At 46.1% G+C, this 20,325-nt stretch overlaps 1 protein-coding gene and 1 long non-coding RNA gene across 3 annotated transcripts in view; one reads left to right on the top strand and one right to left on the bottom strand.

Moving 5' to 3' along the window:
• The window catches only part of PKD2L1 (polycystin 2 like 1, transient receptor potential cation channel), a 26,313-nt gene extending 6,991 nt beyond the window's left edge, over positions 1 to 19,322 (top strand). The window contains exons 3-15 of one of the 2 annotated variants that reach the window (XM_031956694.1): positions 3,687 to 3,814; positions 4,243 to 4,496; positions 6,024 to 6,248; positions 6,440 to 6,668; positions 10,287 to 10,457; positions 10,768 to 10,949; positions 11,476 to 11,596; positions 12,588 to 12,686; positions 12,871 to 12,992; positions 13,825 to 13,942; positions 14,068 to 14,168; positions 18,468 to 18,591; positions 18,839 to 19,322. In XM_031956694.1, the coding sequence (XP_031812554.1) occupies positions 3,687 to 3,814; positions 4,243 to 4,496; positions 6,024 to 6,248; positions 6,440 to 6,668; positions 10,287 to 10,457; positions 10,768 to 10,949; positions 11,476 to 11,596; positions 12,588 to 12,686; positions 12,871 to 12,992; positions 13,825 to 13,942; positions 14,068 to 14,168; positions 18,468 to 18,591; positions 18,839 to 19,048 (2,084 nt within the window). In that variant the 3' untranslated portion in view covers positions 19,049 to 19,322. Of the gene's footprint in view, positions 1 to 3,686; positions 3,815 to 4,242; positions 4,497 to 6,023; positions 6,249 to 6,439; positions 6,669 to 10,286; positions 10,458 to 10,767; positions 10,950 to 11,475; positions 11,597 to 12,587; positions 12,687 to 12,870; positions 12,993 to 13,824; positions 13,943 to 14,067; positions 14,202 to 18,467; positions 18,592 to 18,838 lie in introns of both variants that reach the window. The other variant, XM_031956693.1, reaches the window with a different exon arrangement.
• On the bottom strand, positions 12,918 to 13,923 carry LOC116421961. Its single transcript, XR_004232558.1, has 3 exons — positions 13,864 to 13,923; positions 13,312 to 13,431; positions 12,918 to 12,984 (listed from the first exon to the last, which is right to left on the bottom strand). It is a non-coding gene; the product is annotated as an uncharacterized LOC116421961 (long non-coding RNA).
• Positions 19,323 to 20,325: the final 1,003 nt, after the last annotated feature.

Raw genomic sequence — 20,325 nt, 5'->3', positions numbered from 1 at the left:
TTCTCTCTTCTTCTCTCCTTTCCTCTACACTTCTCTTCTCTTCTCTCCTCTTCCTTCCTTTCCTAACAAAATTTTTTTTAGTTCTTAGTAGTACTGAAGAGATGTTCTCCTTTGTTTAAATAACACAGAAGAACTATACGTACCCAAAGAGAATGATTGCTTGGGTAGCACATGCTCCAAGCCTGTGTGCAGGAGGGATGGGGAAGAATCTGGAATCACAAGTAATCATTCTTTCCACCTATGAGGACAGCCTTATGCAAATACTCAGGATTGAGCTTTGGGTGAAATACATAAACATGGTGTGAGTGGGAGAGTAGGAAGATAAAAAAAAAGGATCCAGAAAAATTTCAGGATCACAAAAAAGCCTTACAGCTAAAGTTCTCCCCAGCACTCACTGGCATATAAATGAAGATGAATTTGATCTCTTTTAAATTCTTTGTTCTTTTATAATATTTTTTTTTCTATTCTTGTCTTGGAAGCTAGTCAGCTTTTCCCAAACTGACTTCATATTTGTATTTACAATCCTAGGTCTTGGGATCTTCCTAATGATTAATTTCTGAATCTTCTCCAATCCTGCCTTCTTTTCCTCCCTTGTACATAGACTTTGTCAGGGAAACTGGCTCAATCCAATGCTACCTTAGGTGTATGAAGATGCTAAGGACTCTCTACGATTCATCTACATCTAAGAAAATTCAGACTCATTGGCCAGTTGACATTCATAAAAGAAGATTTCTTTTAGGATCTCCTCATTTGTCAGGACAAGGGTTTGGGGGTCATTGTATCTCCCTGGCTATCAATGATAACCAAAAAGGAGGAATGGGATACTGAAATAAAACTGATAGGCTTTGGAAGATGTTTTAAAGCCTTTTATGGTTGAGAAGGGAAAAGTTCTTCTCCAATCTTAGTGTTCAGAGAAAGAATGAGTAGGGTCTCATGATCTATAATTCTACAAGGGAAATTGATATAAGAAGCCTGAGACTTTTTCAAGAGTTAAATTCTGATCAAACAAACAGTTCTGATGAGGAAGGGGAATTTTCTAAAGAAAGGAATGTGGATGTATAAGAAACTTTTCTTTTATTTAAAAAGGTGTCCAGGATTTGGAATTAAGGGCAGTCAATGGAGGATATATACTTAAGAGTGAAGAATTTAGTATAAATAGTGTCAGAACTGCTAAAGTTCAGAAGGCACTAAAGTGAGTAATAAACATTAAGGACCATAAAAATGAGGGGAATTATTTTAAGTATAGATAAAGCAGATTATGGTGGTCTCTAATTAAACTTAATGTATCTCCCTTACATAAGCTATACTGGTCCGAGCAAAAGGTCAGAAGAGTGATTAAGGTAGATAAGACAATAATGGATGATGACAAGAAGACAAAATTACCTCACTTTTATTTTGCTTTTATTTGCCAGGGAGAACCATTTGGGGAACATAATGAATGGAGAGAATAAAAATAATTAACAGGAACTTGAAATCTTAGATAAATGAGAAGCTGGTCAGAGAACACTTAGCTGCCTTTAATGAATTCAAATCATCAGGCTCTGATAAATTATACACCAGAGCAATGAAAAAAACAATGACCCAAACTTGAGGATATAATTAATGAGTCATTGGCAATGACTTTTGAAAAAATTATGTGAATCATGGACTGGTCCCATGACAGCAGGCTATGGGAAAAGGTTCTTGATTTTCAAAAAGAGGGAGGGAGTGGATTTTTTGAACAACAGACCAGTGAGCTTGGTATTGATCCCGGATGCATTTTAGAATATATTGTTAACAGAATGAACATTTAGAAAGAAAAGCTGATATCACTTACAGATAGTATGTGTATGTGTTGGGGTGCACCTGGGGTCACTATAGCTTTTTCAGGCCTGGAATAGATGATGGTAGACTAAGGTAATTCCTCCCTCCCTCTCTTCCTCCCTCTCTCTTTTCCTTCCTTCCTTCCTTCCTTCCTTCCTTCCTTCCTTCCTTCCTTCCTTCCTTCCTTCCTTCCTTCTTTCCTTCCTTCCTTCCTTCCCTTCTTCCTCCCTCCCTCCCTTCTTTCTTTCCTTCCTTTTTTCTTTTCTTTCTTTTTGGACAGGGATCCTGGATTGATTCATTTGGAAAATACTGTAGATAAGTTATACTTGGATTTCAGAGAGTCAGTTGATGAAAATTTTCATACTGCTCTTATGGATAAGATGGAGAGATGTGGACTTAATCCCAGTGAAGTTGGAATTCAGAACTGATTGTTTGACTGGGTCCAAAAAGTAATTAATGATCAATTTTTTTTTCCTAGTCACAGTGGGCTTTTATTCTAAAGGAAAAGACAAATTTATATAAAATATACACAGCATTAATATCAAATTTTAAAATATAGCTGTAAAGTAGTTAAATACAAGGTACTTTGGAAAGAATGGTATTTAGAGATGGGAGTGAGGGTTTAGGTTAGGAAAGTTTTAGCAGAAACTGCCTGAGTAGTCTCTTAAAGTAAGAGAGGGACTATGAAACAGAAGTAAGGGGGAGAAGGCTATGCATTCCAGCCATGACAACTGGTTAGTACAAAGGCATATAGCCAGGGAATGGAGTATTTTGTGTGGGGATCAGAAAGGACAGTTTGGCTAGATCACAGAGTAAAGGAAGAAAGTAATGTCCAGTGAGGCTGGAAAGATTTTAGATATATAAAAGCTGAATGAACGAGTTTATTATATGTTTTTCTAGAGATAATAGGTATCACCACTGTAGTTTGGCTGAAAAGAGGAGCCACTTGATCAAGTGCTTAAGGAAAACTACTTCAGTAGCAGTGTTTATGATGGAGTAGAGTAGAGAGAAACTTGAAGCAGGAAGAGCAATTAGACTGTTGGCAATAATGTAGGTAGGAAGTATTAAAGTGTTTTTAAGATGAAGACCTGAACTTATATGGTAGTTGTAAGGCTGCTGAGGAATTGTTGGATTTGAGAGATGTGTTGAAGGCAGTAATGGCAAGATAATTATTTTGCAAATAATTAAATATATAGGATGAAGGAGAGTGAAAAAACCAGAAACATGCCAAAGTGATGAATCCAAAATTGGAAGGATGAAAACATTAGTAATTTTGGAGAGAACTGATTTCAAGTCCCCTCCTCTCTCACACACTGACTTTGGGCGGTCTCTGAGACTATTGTTGCCACAAGGAATTTTCTTGCAAAAAAAGAATTCCCCATACCAGTAAAATCACAGTTCTGGTATTTTTCCCTACAAGGAAGTATAAAATTTTTGGCAAAGAAATGATCAATTTTAATCTTGAGAAAGGTTTCTGGTAAAGTATCCCAGAAATCTGTCCTTATAATAATACACTGTGATTTTAAGAAAAATGATTTCATAAAGATGGCATGTTTATTAAATTTATGGATGATACAGATACAGAACACATTCTACAACAGAATAGAGTACTAAAAATATCTTAGCAGGCCAGATAGAATATTGAGCCAAATCTTAAAATGGAATTGCCTAGAAAAAAAGAGACAGCTCCAGGAAGAGTAGAAAGAAATTCTAGGACAACCAAATCATAAGCATTTATTGATGAATGTTTGAATGGATCCTTGAAAGGAAAGACCTGGTTTCCCTAATTTATTTACTGGTCCTTTCCATCACTTCAAGGATAGATGGAAATTCAGGCTGGTCCAGGATGGGACCAAGAAACCAACTTCCCTATTGCTTTCCAGTGACTTACGGAATGACCAGCTCCAGTGCTTATTACTACACCAAAGTGATGTCAGAACTCTTCTTAGAAACCCCATCTGCTACTGGAGTCTCCTTCCAGACCATCAGCAGCATGAAAGACTTCTGGAGCGTGAGTATGGGTCTTTCTCCAAAGATCTAAGATGATAGAAGGGAAGAGATCCAAGGCAAGGTATTGGGTTAAGAGCCACATGGGGTTGGTTTGAAGGATAGGATAGGGACAAGTCAGTTCCTAAATCATTTGATAGCCATGGGTCACAGGAATCAGACTGATGGGGGCAGGAGTAAGATGGGGGAATTAGTTACCCCACTGGAGTCTTGAAATAAGCTGGGTGACTACTTTTCATGTACATTGTAACATATAGTCTTTTTCTGGCACAGGTTGGATTATTTGGGCTTTCTAGCCTTGAAAATTTGCGATTCTGTAAAACTTAGATGTAATTGCTTTGGGTTAAAGAATATCAGCCTGAGGAATGGGTGTTAGATTGGGAAATATAAAGCCAAACCATCCCTCCAATCTTGGGCTTGACCTTGGTCCAGTTTGCCCAGGGCCCACTGCTTGACAGTCTCTATTGGAACAAGTGGTATAATAACCAGAGCCTGAGCGAGAGCACACACTCATTCATCTACTATGAGAACCTTCTCCTGGGTGTCCCAAGATTGCGGCAGCTCAAAGTGAGGAATGACTCATGTGCTGTTCATGAAGATTTCCGAGAGGACATCTTGGGCTGTTATGATGTCTACTCCCCAGACAAGGAGGAGAGGCTCCCCTTTGGACCCCTCAATGGCACTGCGTAAGTGAGATCTCTATGTCCTGAGCAGGTAGAAAGGGGATTTGGGTCTAGTCCAGGTGTACTGAAAGAAGAACTGGGATCTGGGCAAGAGCAAATTGCTTTTTTTGAGCTTTGGAGAATTTCAAGAGGAGTGGAGCTAGGGAAGCAGACGTAATGAGGGAACCCTTGATTTGAGGGAACAAAATAGGGGATTGGGGGAAATTGGATAGAATTACATGTATGAAATCTTGGGGAGGGGGAACCAGATAAGGGCTAAAGGGATAAAGATGGAGAAATGATGTCATTACTTCCTCAAGTTAGTCAAACCTCATTTCATCATCATATCATCATCATCATCATCATCATCATCATCATCATCATTTTACACAATATCAGGAGCTCTGGAGATTGTCATACAGAATACTCAGATTTAAGCAAAAAATTACATAGATTTGGAACTGGTTGAATGAGTAGACCTAAAGAAAAATGATTAACAGATTGATGTCCTCTTGGAAGAAAGTTTCTATTGGAGTATAATAGGGACTTTTTCTCAATCCTATTCTGTCCAACAGCTTTGTCAATGGATGACATGCTTAAATAAATTTTAGGGGACACAAAACTGGGATGGATATTAATATGTATGAAGGAATTGATTTTCCAAAAAATCTCAAGAAATTAAAATGATGGGCTGAGTCTAAAAATAAATTCAACAAGGATAAATATAAAATTTTAAGCTAGCATTCAAAAAATCAACTGCAGAGTTCCAAGATGGGGAATGTGGATAAGCATTCATGTGGGAAAATGCAGCAGTGAACTGAATGAAGCTCAATATGGGTCAAGAATGGGACATGACATTTGAAAATCTTTAATCTGCATTAAGAAGCATAGTTTTTAGTACTAGGTAGATGGCTGTCCCCTTGCTCTTTTTCATTCTGAACACATTTAGAATATTATGATAGCACATTTTAGGAAGAATATTAAAAACCTAAGACAAATCCACTGGATGGTACCCTGGATAGTGATGAGACCAGAAATTATACCATACAAAGATTGATTAAAAGAACTAGAGATGTTTAGCCTGAAGAAGAAGACATTGTGGGGTGGTGGGGAGAGAGAAGTATGGTAGTTTTCTTTAGATATTTGAAGGTCTGAGTGGAAAGAGAAATTAGATTTATTTTACTTGGCTCCAAAGAGCATTTCTTGGGAAGGGGTTTTTCTGAAAGGTAAGTTGAGGTCCCATAGGGAAAGATTTTCTAAGCACTGGAATTATTCCAAAGTAGAATGAGCTGCTTTGATAGATAATTACTTCCCCATTATTGGAGAGTTTTCAAGTGGGAGAATTTTCGTGGGAGAATCTTGGCAGGGATGTTGTACCCTAGCTAGAGGATTGACTAGATAACCTCTAAAGTTCTTGCCACTTTGAGATGTGGTGATGAAGTGGCCATAGCAGAAGAGGTATAGAAAGAAGTGGGAGAAGTTTACTAATAAGAGGTATAACTACTGTTATAAGGAAGCACTGGCTTTCCTCCCTACTATCACCCCTGGCAGGTGGACATACCATTCAGAGGACGAACTGGGGGGCTCTTCTCATTGGGGCCAGCTTACGAGCTACAGCGGTGGTGGCTATTACATGGATCTACCAGGACCCCGGGAAGTTAGCGCCAACATACTGCGTGGTCTGAAAGATGGGCTGTGGCTGGACCGGGGTACCCGCGTTGTCTTCATTGACTTCTCTGTCTATAATGCCAACATCAACCTCTTCTGTGTGCTGAGGTGGGCACAGATCCCCATCCTGGAGATCCTACATCTCCCTGAAGCCCTTTCCCCCTCCTGGGTCTATCAGTTTACTAGCGGTCCTGTCCCCTTCCTTGAAGTCTTTCCTCTTCCTGGGCATTTGCACTCCTCGGGAGGTTGCCAGTCATAAGGAGCCATATCTCACCCATCTCATCCTTGTGGTCCCCTAGGCTAGTGGTGGAGTTCCCAGCCACAGGTGGGGCTGTTCCATCCTGGCAAATCCGCACTGTAAAGCTGATCCGTTACGTGAGCTCCTGGGACTTTTTCATTGTGGGATGTGAGATCCTCTTCTGCGTTTTCATCTTTTACTATGTGGTAGAGGAAGCATTGGAGTTGAAGATTCACAAGCTCCGTTATCTAAGCAGTGTTTGGAATATCCTGGACATGGTGGTCATCCTGGTGAGAAGGGAACACGTGGGTCAGGCTCCAGGCGGGGTGAGAGGAAAGTGTTGGTGTTTTGCTGGCAGGGGGACAATAGAAAAGGGTCATAGTGATGGGGGTATGAGATAAAGAGGTTAGGCAGGAATGGGTGAGGTTCCTTTTCTCCAAGACTCAGGTTCTTAGAGAAAGAATTCACTAAACCCAAAGAGAGAGAAGAAGGGAAAGAAAGACAGAAGGGAAGGAAGAAGGAAAAGAGAGTAGAGAGAGAAAAAGAAAAAAGAAAGAAAGGAGTTTCCATTCTACTGAGGAGTAAAGCAACATGTACACAAGAAGTCAATCAATCAACACATATTTAACGGGTGCTGGGCACTGTGTTAAGCACTGAAAAAGTCAAAACAAACAAAACAAAAAAACCAAGAAAGGTAAAAAATACTATTCCCCTCCTTCAAAGAGCTTTCAGTTTAACAGGGGTTGGGGAGGAGAATATGAAAATTATTAGGCATACACAAGATGTAAAATATGTAACCTGAAGGTAATCCCAGAGAGAATGCAGCAACAGCTGAGACTGGGAAAGTCTTCTCTCTTGCAGAAGATAGGATTTGTACTTAGAGATTTAATATAAAAGTAAGATAATTGAGTGGATGGGAAGCACTGACAACTGGGTAAAATAGAAAGGCTTCTTGTCGGAGGTGATGCTTGACGGAGTTAGGGTTTCTAGGAGTTAAAGGGGAGGAGGGAGAAGTATTACAAGTATTGGGGGGAAAGAGGTAGAAGATGGAAAGTATTCCATGGTAATGTCCTGCTAACAAGGAGGAACTACTGTCCCCTGAACTACCAGTTTCTCTCTCTCTCTCTCTCTCTCTCTCTCTCTCTCTCTCTCTCTCTCTCTCTCTGTGTCTGTCTGTCTCTTTCTTTCCCCCTCCCCCAAATATCTATTGATCTATTTGTCTATCTAGTTATCTTTCCATTCACCTCCATCTCTCTGACTCTGTCTCTATATTTATATCTAGTATTGTGTATTGTTTCTTCTCCCCCTTATCATATAGTGCCTGTACATAGTAAGCTCTTAATAAGTGCTTGTTGACTGACTTTCTCCATCCCCTGCATCTGGGGCCTCCAGGTTTAATCTACTTACAGCCAATAGAATTTAGGCCCACTAAATCAAATGATGTAATGTATCTAAAATGCACCACAAATGTTAGCTATTATTGATGAGAACTGAGGGTAAGAGATCCCCTAACAGCAATGGGATCCCCTTGGCCCGTGGCAAGCTTTGTGAAAGAATTCCCAAATCCCAATAAATACAGACATGAGATTTGTGGCAAAGAATGGGATTATTTACCATAAGAAAACAATACACTAAGAAGACAGCTTTCTTAGTGAGCAAACTCCCTATTGGGAATTTGGCAAAGATGGGTTTACACTGAGAAGAAAATATCTTCCTCAGTGGGCTAAGTCCAGAAGGATATTTAGCAAAGCTTTGGGGTTCAGAGTTGTCTTTTATTAGCCTTCTGAGATCTGGGGCTTTTTTCTTCTTTGGCCCCCCAGCCAGGGCCAATCTCCAGATGAATCTGAGAGACTGATTTTCAATTCAATTCAATTCAAAATTGAATGAGATTACTTTTCTTGGGAGTTGTATGAGAAGGGTGTGCCCCTCCCAGAGGCCAGGAGTATTGGAGAGTCAGGAGCACTGTTCCCCCCAAAAGTTCCTTTCCAACATCTCCCCCAAAAGGGGGCACAGTTTACATCAGAGCCCCCAAAAAATCTTAAAGGGGGCACAATTTACATCACTACTACTAAAGTTCACCTAGGTCTAGGTTCCCTGTATCGGGTCCCCATCTTAGGGAGCCTTGATATTGGATTTTACCTAAATCTTTGGAGAAGGTAGAAAACTCACCTTTGCAAGTCCTAGCTGGGGGAAGTCCTCTGCCCTGGTCTCCACTTCAGGCAGGGGTAGAGTTACCCACATCCTGGTGCCAGTGATTCTGCACCAAAAACCTGGGTTCTAATACATCTGGCGCTTTGGACTCAAGGAAATGAAGGCCTTTGGGTTTCTCCTGCTTGTCAGTGCTTTTTAAGGGTTCCTTTTTAGGATTCCTGTCCTGTACTTACCAGCCACCCAGCTTCCCAGAGGACTGCACTTGAAGTGCAGGCCATGATATGCCCAAACCTTCTGACCTTGCCAGCACAGGCTAAAGGTCTCTTCCCTATCAGAAACTTTCCCCTCCCCTTCTTCTTGGTTCCATGCCTGGGCTCTTTACTTTCCCAGGCATTCAGCCAAGACAAACATGTCCCTCAGAACTACCATCTTGTCTGGTAAAGAGTCTTGCCAATGGGTCACAGACCTCCTAACTTAACACCTTCTTTGGGGTCTTCTCCTAACCCCAAAGGCTTTCTTTGGTAGTTCATCCATTCGTAATTAAGAAACGATCTCTTTCCTGCTGTTTGTATAACACTTATATATAGTTGCAACCCCTCAAATGACCAGGAGTTCAGATTTGAGACGGTATCTTTCCTCAAAGGGCTTCTTTCCTCCATCAAGGGCATGGTCCCATCAATTCCAAGCTGCCAATCATCAATGAGCCAGTGTCAAATTGAGTCTTAAAGCCCAGTTGGAAACTGCCAAAGAAGAGTGGACATTTCTATTGTCCCCAGAAGATGAGCAGGAACAGTCATGGATTCCTATGGCGGTGGGGCCACAAGAAAGGCAGGGGAGAGGTGTCAAAGCTGTTGCTAAAAGCTACATCTACCCAACTACACTGAGCTTTTATTCAGAGCTTGGGCTCTTTCCAGGCTCTATCATACATGATGGGAGAAGGAAATAACCGACTTTCTGATACGAGTGTTACTGATGAAAGGGCTCTTGACAGCTAACCGCTGAGATCCCCTGACCTCTAACTGCCAAGGTCCTCTAATCTCTTCCAGGGTACCCTGATCTCTGACTGCCAGGGTTCCCTGATCTCTCAGACAGACACTTTTTTTTTTTTTAAATTATAGCTTTTTATTTACCAGTTATATGCATGGGTAATTTTTCAGCATTGACAATTGCAAATCCTTTTGTTCCAATTTTCCCTCCCTTCCCCCCACCCTCTCCCCCGGATGGCAGATAGACCAATACATGTTAAATATGTTAAAGCATAAGTTAAATACAATATAAGTATACTTGTCCAAACAGTTATTTTGCTTACAAAAAGAATCGGACTTTGAAATAGCGTACAATTAGCTTGTGAAGGAAATCAAAAATGCAGGCGGACAAAAATAGAGGGAAAGGGAATTCTATGTAGTCACACAAACACTCTTGAGAGAATAGGAGAGAAGGTTCAGCAGGTACCTTCAAAGACACGGCCATTGCTGATCTTGTGACAAAGATCCACCAGTGCCCGACCCACTTGTATCACCTGCATCAGGCAGTTTATGACATGAGTGAGCACACGAGACTTCTGTGCAGAAACACACACCCTAGAAAACACAAAGTAGCCAGGGGCTTGGTGACTACCGACAGTGCTGGTCAGGGAGAGGCTGGTTATGAGTTTACTCTTGTGGGGGAGCAATGACCAGAGCCTGGACCATGATATTTGACCCTCGTGTCGCTTCCCACTGCCATGACCTCTTGACCATCCCCTCCATCTCTCCCAGCTCTCCATTATGGCCGTGGGCTTCCATGTGTTCCGTACCCTAGAAGTGAATCGCCTTATGGGGCACCTCCTACAGCGGCCCAGTGATTATGCTGACTTCGAGTTCCTGGCTTTCTGGCAGACACAGTACAACAATATGAATGCTGTCAACCTTTTCTTTGCTTGGATCAAGGTATCCATAATGGTTCCCTTTGGAGCCTTTTGTGCAGGTTATCCTGTCATTCTCTGTGCAAAAACCGGTCCCTCTGGGCTAGGCTGTGCTCGAGACCCCTTCAGGATCATCCCCTCAGGGGTCCTCCCTCTGACTCTCCCACCAGTCGGTTCCTCTTCCTCTTCAGCCGCCTTCAAGCGCCTTCATCCAATGGCTTGTCATGCAGGCCCTTCCGGAGTCCCCTCTCACAGCACCCCCAGGTCCCCCCAGCCTCCCCCAGAACCCCCCCCAGCCTCTGCTGCTCCTTCAGGCCTCTGGACTCTCTCCCCAGATTTTCAAGTACATCAGTTTCAATAAGACGATGACGCAGCTCTCAAGCACACTTGCCCGCTGTGCCAAGGACATTCTAGGCTTTGCCGTCATGTTCTTCATTGTGTTCTTTGCTTACGCCCAGCTGGGCTTCCTGCTCTTTGGGACCCAAGTGGAAAACTTCAGCACTTTTGTCAAGTGCATGTGAGTGTGTCCCCCCTTTCCTCCCCCACCCCAGCCCTACGGGCTCACAGAGGAGTACGAGGATTCCCCGTGTGCCTGTGTGAGCACCTCCGCTCTCTGTGGGTGTATTATGTGTGTTCATGAGTGGGAGTGGGCTGCCCCTAACCCCCACCCTGCCCCGAGCCCCACGAGCTCACCGAGGAGTCCGCGTGTGTGTTGTGTGAGAGCCCGAGCGCGTGTGCTCTCTATGGGGGCATTGTGAGTGAGTGGGAGTGGGAGTGGGCTGCCCCTAACCCCCACCCCGCCCTGAGCCCCACGGGCTCACCGAGGAGTCCGCGTGTGTGTTGTGTGAGAGCCCGAGCGCGTGTGCTCTCTGTGGGGACATTGTGAGTGTTCATGAGTGGGAGTGTGGCCTGGGTGCACGTAGGAAAGTGTGTGATCCGCTCACATCACGGGCCCCCACCCCGCCCTGGCCCCCTGGCCCCCAGCTCTGGGAGCGGCTGAGGGGGGCGGTGGGAGGCCGGTGAGCAGGACTTTGCCCTCTCAGCTTCACTCAGTTCCGGATCATCCTGGGAGACTTTGACTACAACGCCATCGACAAGGCCAACCGGGTGCTGGGCCCGGCCTACTTCGTCACCTACGTCTTCTTCGTGTTCTTCGTGCTCCTGGTGAGGAGGCGGAGGCTGGGGCCAAGAGTGGGGACGGGGAAGGGGGGGATTAAGGTCTCCCCGGAGCCGGGCTTGGGGCTGGCCGAGCCTCCCACTAAAGCTCCGCCATGTCCAGCACTGTGGCGGAGGGTTCCGGGGCAGCCGTGCTCAGGAGCAATGGCCCAATGGGCCAGCATAGCTGGGTGTTAATGGGCCGGGGAGGTACGAGGAGGCGTGAGGCTCCACAGGGCCGTGGGGCCCTCTGTATCCAACAGCTCGGAAGAGCAGCTGGGGTGCGGTGACTGGAGCTCGGGGCCTGGCGGGGGAAGTTCAGATCTCAGGTCTTACTAGTTGTATGACTTGGAAGTAGCCTACTCTCTGCTTGCCTCAGTTTCCTCATCTGTGGCATGGGGATGATAGTAGCCCCTACCTCCCAGAGCTGGACCAAGTGAGGAGATGTTAGTAAGCACTTGGCACAGTGGCGGGCACACAGTAAGTGCCGTGTAAATGCTATTAGCTGGAAAGTTAGGAGGCAAAGTTGAACAGTTTCCTACACGGATTAATTAGGAGACAGCAGAGGAAAGAGCAGAATTCTGAACGATAGTCTCTGGCCCAGAGTTCCAATCCCGGCGCTGCAGTTTCTGTGCACGTGACCTTGGGCGGGACATTTAAGGGAGGCTCGGACAAGGTCCCTTCCGCCCTAGTTCTAGGGTTCTGTGATTTGGGGCAGGTCACCCAAGTGCTCCCCGCCTCGGCCTCCCCTTTAATTGGGGAAGGTGCCGGGTAGCCCTGACTCAGGGAGTGGCGGCTGCTTTCTGAGTGGTCACCTCTAGGGCAGCCCTCTGGCTTTATCAGTGAGGTCGCTGGAGCCCAGGGGGAAGGAGCAGAGCCAAGATTCGAATCCAGGGCCTCTGGCTCCAAGTATTGGGCTGCTTCGGCCGAGTCTGCGCTGCATCGGGGCCGGTGCAAGCAGCGGGCAGAGGTCAGCATGGTCCTGGTCCCCATCTCCTAGAACATGTTCCTGGCCATCATCAATGACACGTACTCGGAGGTGAAGGAGGAGCTGGCTGGACATAAGGATGAGCTGCAGCTCTCGGACCTCCTCAAACAGGTGATCGGCCCCGGGCGTGTCAGGCCCTGACAACACCCGTCCTCCTTCCCCCCCCCCCCCCCAAGCCTCCGGGCTCGGTGTCCCAGCATCCCTTGCCTTGGACGGCATGGATCCCCCGAGCACGGGGGGAGGCAGCAGGCCGGGCCTGTTCACTGTCCCCCCCGACCTGTTTCTCCTCCTCAAGGGCTACAAGAAGACTCTGCTGAGGCTGCGGCTGAAGAAGGAGCGGGTGTCTGATGTGCAGAGGGCTCTGCGGGCTGGGGAGCCGGGCCTCCAGTTCCAGGAGTTCACCAACACCCTGAGGGAGTGAGTAAGGAAGGGGGCCCTTGCCCATCCTCAGCCTAACCCAGGGGGTCCCCCTGCACACACACATTCACACTCACACACTCACACTATCACACACACACTCACACTATCACACTCATACACACACACACACACACACACACACACACACACACACACCCACCACACAGCTTTGCTCCTCCAGCCTTCTTCCCATGTTGATCCACCCACACTCTCCCTCTCCTTCATGAAAAATGAAGTCCAGCCATCCCTTCCTGCTCTGGGGGGAAAGAAAGGGAGTGGAGTAGAAAGACAAAAGGATTCAGACTCTGAGCCAGACCTGAATTTAAATCCCAAGTTTGCCTCTTCCAGCCTATGTTCCGTTGGACCAGGAAGTCACTGAGCCCCTTTTGGGTCTTTATTTGTCAAAGGAGAAAGTTTAATTGGATGGTCTTGAAATCTGTGATGTAATATGTACATGATTATAGATCACAAGAATCTTACCTCTCCTCCCCTCCCTCTCCTTATCCTCCTTTCCTTCCCTTCTTCTCCTCTCCCCTCCTCTCTTCTCCCTTCCTTCCTCTCCCCTCCCTTCCTCCCCCTCCTCTCCTTTCTCCCCTTCTTTTCTCTTCCTTCCCCCTCCCTTCTTTTCCCCTTCCTTTCTTCTCTTCATCCCTTTTCTTCCCTCCTTTCCCCCTCCTCTCCTTCCTTCCCTTCCCCTTTCTCCCTCTCCTTCATCTCCTCCTCTTCTCTCTTCCCATCCCTTTTCTCTCATCTCCCTTTCTCTCCCTTCCTCCTCCCCTCCTCTCTTTCCCTCTCCTCCTTCTTCTCTTCTCCTCTTTCCCCCCACCAGACTGGGACATGCTGAGCATGAAATCACATCTGCATTCACCAGGTTTGACCGAGATGGCAATCGTGTGCTTGATGAAGAGGAGCAGGAGAAGATGCACCAGGATCTGGAGGAGAAGCGGGTGAGGGTCTGCAGAGTGGGGTAGGAGGGCCCGGGAGGCCATCCCTGGGGTCTCTGAGGACCAGGAGTGACCATAAGTGAAGCAGCTGCCCAGCACGGCTCAGTAATCATGGGGGTCTCTCCCAGGTGGCTCTCAGCACTGAGATCCAGACCTTGGGCCAGTCCCTTAGAGGAAGCCAGAAGGATGAGAGGGGAAGCCTCTGGGTGTCCGGAGAGGAGTTCCTCAGGTACGGGCACCTCTGCTCAGGGGGGAGGGATGCGTCTGCCCAAGACTAAGCCCTCCCCGACCTTGTCACCGCCCGGCCCAAGGCTATGTCCACTTCTGGGCTCCAGGAAACTCAGGACCCTGGACTTCAGGTCACAAACAACACGGGCATTGGTCCCTTGGGCACACGGGGAACTGTGGCCTTCACACCAGCCCCTTCCACGCCCCCTCATTCCACTTCGTTCTCCACCATCCTTCCTTTTCTGACCCCTCCCCATACACACAGACAAACACACCCACACCCACACCCATACACTGAATGTCTACCTTATAGGTACACAGAATTCTGTCTACACCTGCTTTAAGACAGAAGCAGGTCTTTTATTCCCAAGGCCCAGGGCTCTTACCCCTGAGACCCTGAGACAAGGGTTTTGTGCACACACAGACACACACACAGACACAGACACACAGACACCCCCCCCCCACACACACACACAGAGCCTTCATAGACGCACAAGGCTCTAAACCCTTCCAGGAGGCACATGTGGCCTCCTGTTCCCCCCTCTAAACACACCAGTCTCTGTTCCTGCCCCCCACTCTCCATCCTAGGGAAAGCCAGGATTCTCTCTGCCGCTGCCACCTCTTCCTTCCTAAAAGACACACGTAGAGCTCTCCGTCATTCACTAAGGCTTCAGCCATTTCCTAACCACAAGCTGCTCTCCCTCCCTCCACCCCTCCCTCATTCTCCATACATGGTCCTGCTTACCCCAGCCCCCATACAGCTGTGCCCCTCACACGTGTTTATCCATTCACACATATGGGGTTTTGTCTCCCACTACAGCCACCACAGTTCTGTATCCACTCCCAGGACTTTGTTCTACTCCCACCCATCCACTCACAGGCCCACAGGGTCCCTGCTTCCCTCTTCCTTCCAACTCCCCCCCTCCCCCATGTCCCTCTCCCAATGGCTCTGTATCTCCAACAAATAGCACTTTGTTATCCTCCCTCCCGTACTCACGTTAGTCTGGACCTATTTCCCCAAACGCACAGGATTCAGTTTTCTTTCTCTGTGCGTCTCCCCCCCACCCCGCAGCTCCTTCCCTTCCCGCATGGTCCCATGGCCCCTTCCAGACACAAAGACTGAGCCCAGCTCCCCGAACCACACAAGCCAGACCCAGGGGACTCTTGTCATCTTCTCCCTCCTCCCTGCAACCTGACAAGTGGAGGTTTGTACTCTCCAGACACACAGGCCATTATCCTCCTAGAGACCTTTCCCCCAGCATCCCAAACTCGGCTTCTGCTGACAGACAGCCTTTGTTCCATTCTAAAATGGAGACAGCGCTGTACCTGACCGAGGCACACTGCCCTGCCTCCCGCCCTCCCAGACAGCGACATGCAAGACTTCTTCCACAGAAAGAACGCAGGACTCTGTTGTCATACATAAATCTGAGCGGCTCAGTATACACACAAGCACAAAGGCTACTAAATGTACTGTCTCCCACAGACACACAAGGTTCTGTCCCTGACCCGCCTTCCCTCTGTGCCGCCTCTTCTACTTGCCCATCTAGCTAGAACCCTGCCCTAGGACCACAGGGCATTATATAATGTCCCCATCTCCTCATGCCCCCATCTTCTCATTCTAGCTCCCCAAGATTCTGTGCTTTCTCTCCATCCTTTCTTTCTTTCTCTGTCTCTCTCCTTCCTTCCTTCCTCCTTTCTTCCTTCCCTCCCTCCTTCCCTCCTTCCTTCATCCCTCTCTCTCTCTCCTTCTCTCTCTGTCTCTCTGTCTCTCTCTGTCTCTCTGTCTCTCTGTCTCTCTCTGTCTCTCTTTCTCTCTCTCTCTCTCTCTCTCTGTCTCTGTTTCTCTCTCTCTCTGTCTCTCTCTCTCTTTCTGTCTCTCTCTCTCTGTCTATCTTTCTCTCTCTCTATCCCCCTCTCTCTACCTCTCTGTCTCTCTCTCCCTCCCTCTCTCCTCTTTCCCCTCCTTCCCTTCCCCCTCCTCTCTTCCCCACCCCTCCAATCAGGCTTATGTGACTTGCCCAGGGTCACACAGCTAATTAAGTCTCCAGAGATTAAGGTCAAATTTGAAACCAGGTCTTCCAGGCTCCAAGGATGTTGCTCAATCCACGGCGCCACCTAACGGCCTCTTGCTATGTCTCTACATCTCCTTCAGAAGCATCTTGGGGCACAATCCATACAGAGTGCTAAGCCTGGAGTCAGGAAAACCTGAGTTCAAATCTGGCCTCAGACACTTACTAGCCAGGTAACTCTGGACAAATCACTTAAACTTGGTTTATCTCAGTTTTATCTCAGTTTCCACAACTATAAAATGGGGATAAATAATCTCCCTCCCAAGGTTGTTGTGAGATTTAAAATTTAAAAGCACTTAGCACAGTGCCTGACACATAGTAGGTGTTTAATAAATACTTAGTCCCTAGAAAGTCAGATTCCACGAATCCACTGCAGATGAGAAAAGTGAGGCACCAAGAGGTAAACTGACCTGTCTGGGATCATACTACTAGTAAGCATCTGCCACATAATTAAAAAAAATATGATTAAATTTTCTTTCAATCATTTAAAATCCATTTTTGTTCTTCCTACTTCTATGCAATTGACATAGAAAGAAAAAAAAAACAATACTCCTGTTATAAACATATAATAAGGAAGTTCCTACAAATAAAAATACTTAGTCCCTTCCCATTCCCTTTGGACACAGTTTCCTTTATTCTCTATATAAGACACAAATTGTATTTCTTGTTCACTTAGTTTTGTACCCACCCTCCAGCCCCAGTCCCAATAACACAGTCTTTTCCTTCCAGAGACAATGTCCCCCTGATTCCAGATTCTTCCAGGCAGTTTTGTGAACTGCCCTTTCTTGGGTCTCTGGGTCTCCCTAGACTCATATGCTCTGTCCCTTCACAGGCTCTCATAACTTTTCCCCATCCCCAACCTCTAGAGCGCTGTTCCTTGCAGAAATAACCAGCTCTCTCAACCCTCTGACACCCCAAGTCAGAAGCAGGGGTTTTCCTGTTGTGTGGATGTCAAATGCAGGATCAGAGAATTTCAGAGTTGGAAGGGGCCCCCATGGCCACCAAATCTGACACACTCTTCCAAAAGGATTCCTTTCCACGTCCTACCTGTCAGGTGGCCGTTCAGCTTTGGCCAGTAGCCCTCCAGGGAAGGGAAGTCCGCTCTCTCCAGCAGTGGCTGGAGTCCTTCTCCAGACTGCAGCAGGGCTCCAGTCCTTCTCACTTTTGGATAATCCTAAGAATGAGAGAAATGGCTTTCCCTCACATCCCACCAAACTCGTTACAGCTTCTGTCCATTGCTCTGGGATCACGCAGAAAATGGCTTCTTCTTCTTCCGTATTTCCAATCCTGGATCCAGTTAGTTATCACATCCTCTCAGAGCTATCTCTTCTTCAACATGGCATGTGTCTGAAGTTCCTCATCATTCTAAATGCTTCTCGGTGCCCTCCTAAGGCGCAATGCTTGACACTGACTGCGGAATACTCCATATAAAGGGTGATGGGGCAGAGTTCAGAGGGACTGCATAGACACAGGGCTCTGTCCCTAGCTCCAGACACTCAAGGCTCTGTCTTTCCTAGAGATATATGAATCCATCCACTCTTTCCTTGGTCACAAGCAACTGTTTCACCAACACACAAAGAACTCTCTCTTCAGTCCCAACGTCCTCAACCCCAGATGTACAAGAATCCGTGCCTTCCTCAACACACGAGAATATGTCCTCCCCACCAAGTAAAACTATCCCAGATAAATGCTCAACTCTGCTCTCCTTCCAACACAAATGATTATCATTTGCTGACATAGCTCTATTCTTCCTCCCTAGACACATTCAGACCTGTGCCCTACTCCCCACCCTGGTCATCCCCAAATTTGCTCTCCCTTCCAGATACATAGTTCTGTTTCCTCCAAGTCATAAAGATAAGTCTTTCTTCTGTCCCCATTACACACCCTCATATCCCTTTGTCATTCCCTAAGAAACCTAAATAGCTTTGTCCCTAAAGATAGTCAGGGATTAGTCTCCACACACACTCTAATACTATAGACCCTTCATCCCCACTCTGTCCCCAACACATACAAGCTTCTGTCTTCTCTTAACCTACAGGACTTTGCCCCCCCACCCCTTGACCCCAGAAACATATAGCACCAGTCCCCAAACAGGCTCAGGGGACTCCACAGATGAACACAAGATGCTCCTGCTCCTCCCATCCCCAGGCATATAGAGGTTTTCCCTGATTCTAACGCATAAGATTGTGTTCCTTTAGAATCACATGAGTTTGTTCTTCCCCATTCTTCAGACTTAAGAACCGGGTCCTGCAGATTGAAAATGTCTTGGGAAGCATCATGTCCCAGGTGGACGCTGCTGGTTTAAAGGTGAAGGCTCAGGAGAGGAAGGAGCCATATCCTTCCCCTTCTGGCACAGTAAGCAACCCTTCCTCTCAACATCCTGAAAATGCTCCTTTATCACCTGCTCCCTGGGGCTTCTGGGAATCAGGTTCTAAAGCTCAGCAGTGTCAGTAGGTCCATGCTTTTCCTCCCCTTGTCACATCTCAAAGAGGGAATAACAATAATTGTCTTAATCTAAGGTCAGTTTATTGCTTTTAGAGTGGGGAGGGGACACACAAAGCCCTTGTCCCAGGTATCCTTCACAATGACCTTCTCTCCCTAGGGAGAACAGTCTGTCTGGGAGCAGCTTCAGTCACCCCCAGTGTTGACCCTGTCCCCAACTTTGACCTTGACTCCAGGGCTAGGCCCCTGGGAAACCCAGGATGGGGAGAACATTGGAGAGATGGGGACCTCAGAGAAACTGTCTCCACCCCAGGCCCCTCTGCAAATGATCTTCTCAGAGGACCACTCTCAAGACACTATCCGTTTCTAATGTAATTTTCTCATCCCTATTCATGAATGATCTCTCCTTGGGCCTGTGTGTGTGTGTGTGTGTGTGTGTGTAGTGTCTTGTGTCTATAGGTAACAGTGTTCCATGTAAGTCTGACTCTTGTCTCCATGTTTCCATGTATAACCATGAGGCAGGAGCCACCCCACTATAACTCCTGTGCTTTGTTCCTGATCCTAAGCTGATTGTATGGTTCATGTCTTGGAAAAGATCTTCTATTCTCTTTAGCAGAAAAAGAATCAATAAAGTGTATAATAAAATGAAGATAAATCTCCTTAATGTTGTCTCTCAATGTAGCTCAAGGGAGGGATGAAGAAGGGGAAGTAGAGAAAAGATTGTGGGGCTGTCAGAAAAGGCTTACAGCAATCATCACCAATAACAGAATACTACAATAGGGAGCTGTTCAAGCATTTCAGGCATGTCTGACTCTTTATGACCTCAAATGGGATTTTCTTGGCAAAGATACTGAAGTGCTTTGCCATTTGCTTCTTCAGCTCATTTTACAGATGAGGAAATTGAGGTAAACAGGGGTAAGTGACTTGCCCAGGATCACACAACTTGGAATATTTGAGATCAGATTTAAAAAACATAAAGATGAATCTCCCTGATCCTAGTTTCAGCACTCTAGCCATTGTGCCACTTGGATGCATGTTCTCAGATGGCCTTTGAGCACAGAATTCAGATTTCTAGACCATAGCTTTTGTGGAAGAATAGACAAGGGCTGGCAAAAAAAAAAAAAAATACGTGTGTGTGTGTGTGTGTGTGTGTGTGTGTGTGTGTGTATTTACCTAAAATCTTACAAATCTGTTCAAGAGGGTTTTAAACTAGAAAGGAAGGGGAAGGATAAAAGCTAACTATGAATATTTACTACTAGACATAGAAAGTAGCAACTATAATCAAGGGAGTCCGGAGTCGGGAGGCATTTAGGGTTTATAGTCCAGTAATTCACAGGAGACAATATCCAAGCAATAAGACCCATGTCCTCAGATGTATAGATATACAAATTTATAAAATTCAAGCAATCAAACTGAACGAGAGATTCTAATATGAGAAAATAAATTTGACTTCATAGGTATCATTGGGAATTGTAGGGTTAGGAACATGGCTCCTGGATGATGGTGGTAGGATTTGAAATAAGCATAAAGAGAATTGACTGTAATATAAAAACTAATGGCATCAATATAATTTTGAAAGAAGAAATAAAGAAAAATGGCTCTGGTACCGGCCCTGAAGTCAGGAGGACCTGAATTCAAATCTGGCCT

This window comes from Sarcophilus harrisii, chromosome 2 (assembly GCF_902635505.1).
Source record: "Sarcophilus harrisii chromosome 2, mSarHar1.11, whole genome shotgun sequence".
Lineage (NCBI taxonomy): Eukaryota > Metazoa > Chordata > Mammalia > Dasyuromorphia > Dasyuridae > Sarcophilus > Sarcophilus harrisii.
The sequence above is the reverse complement of the archived record's forward strand: the minus strand, read 5'-3'. Positions and strand labels throughout refer to the sequence as shown.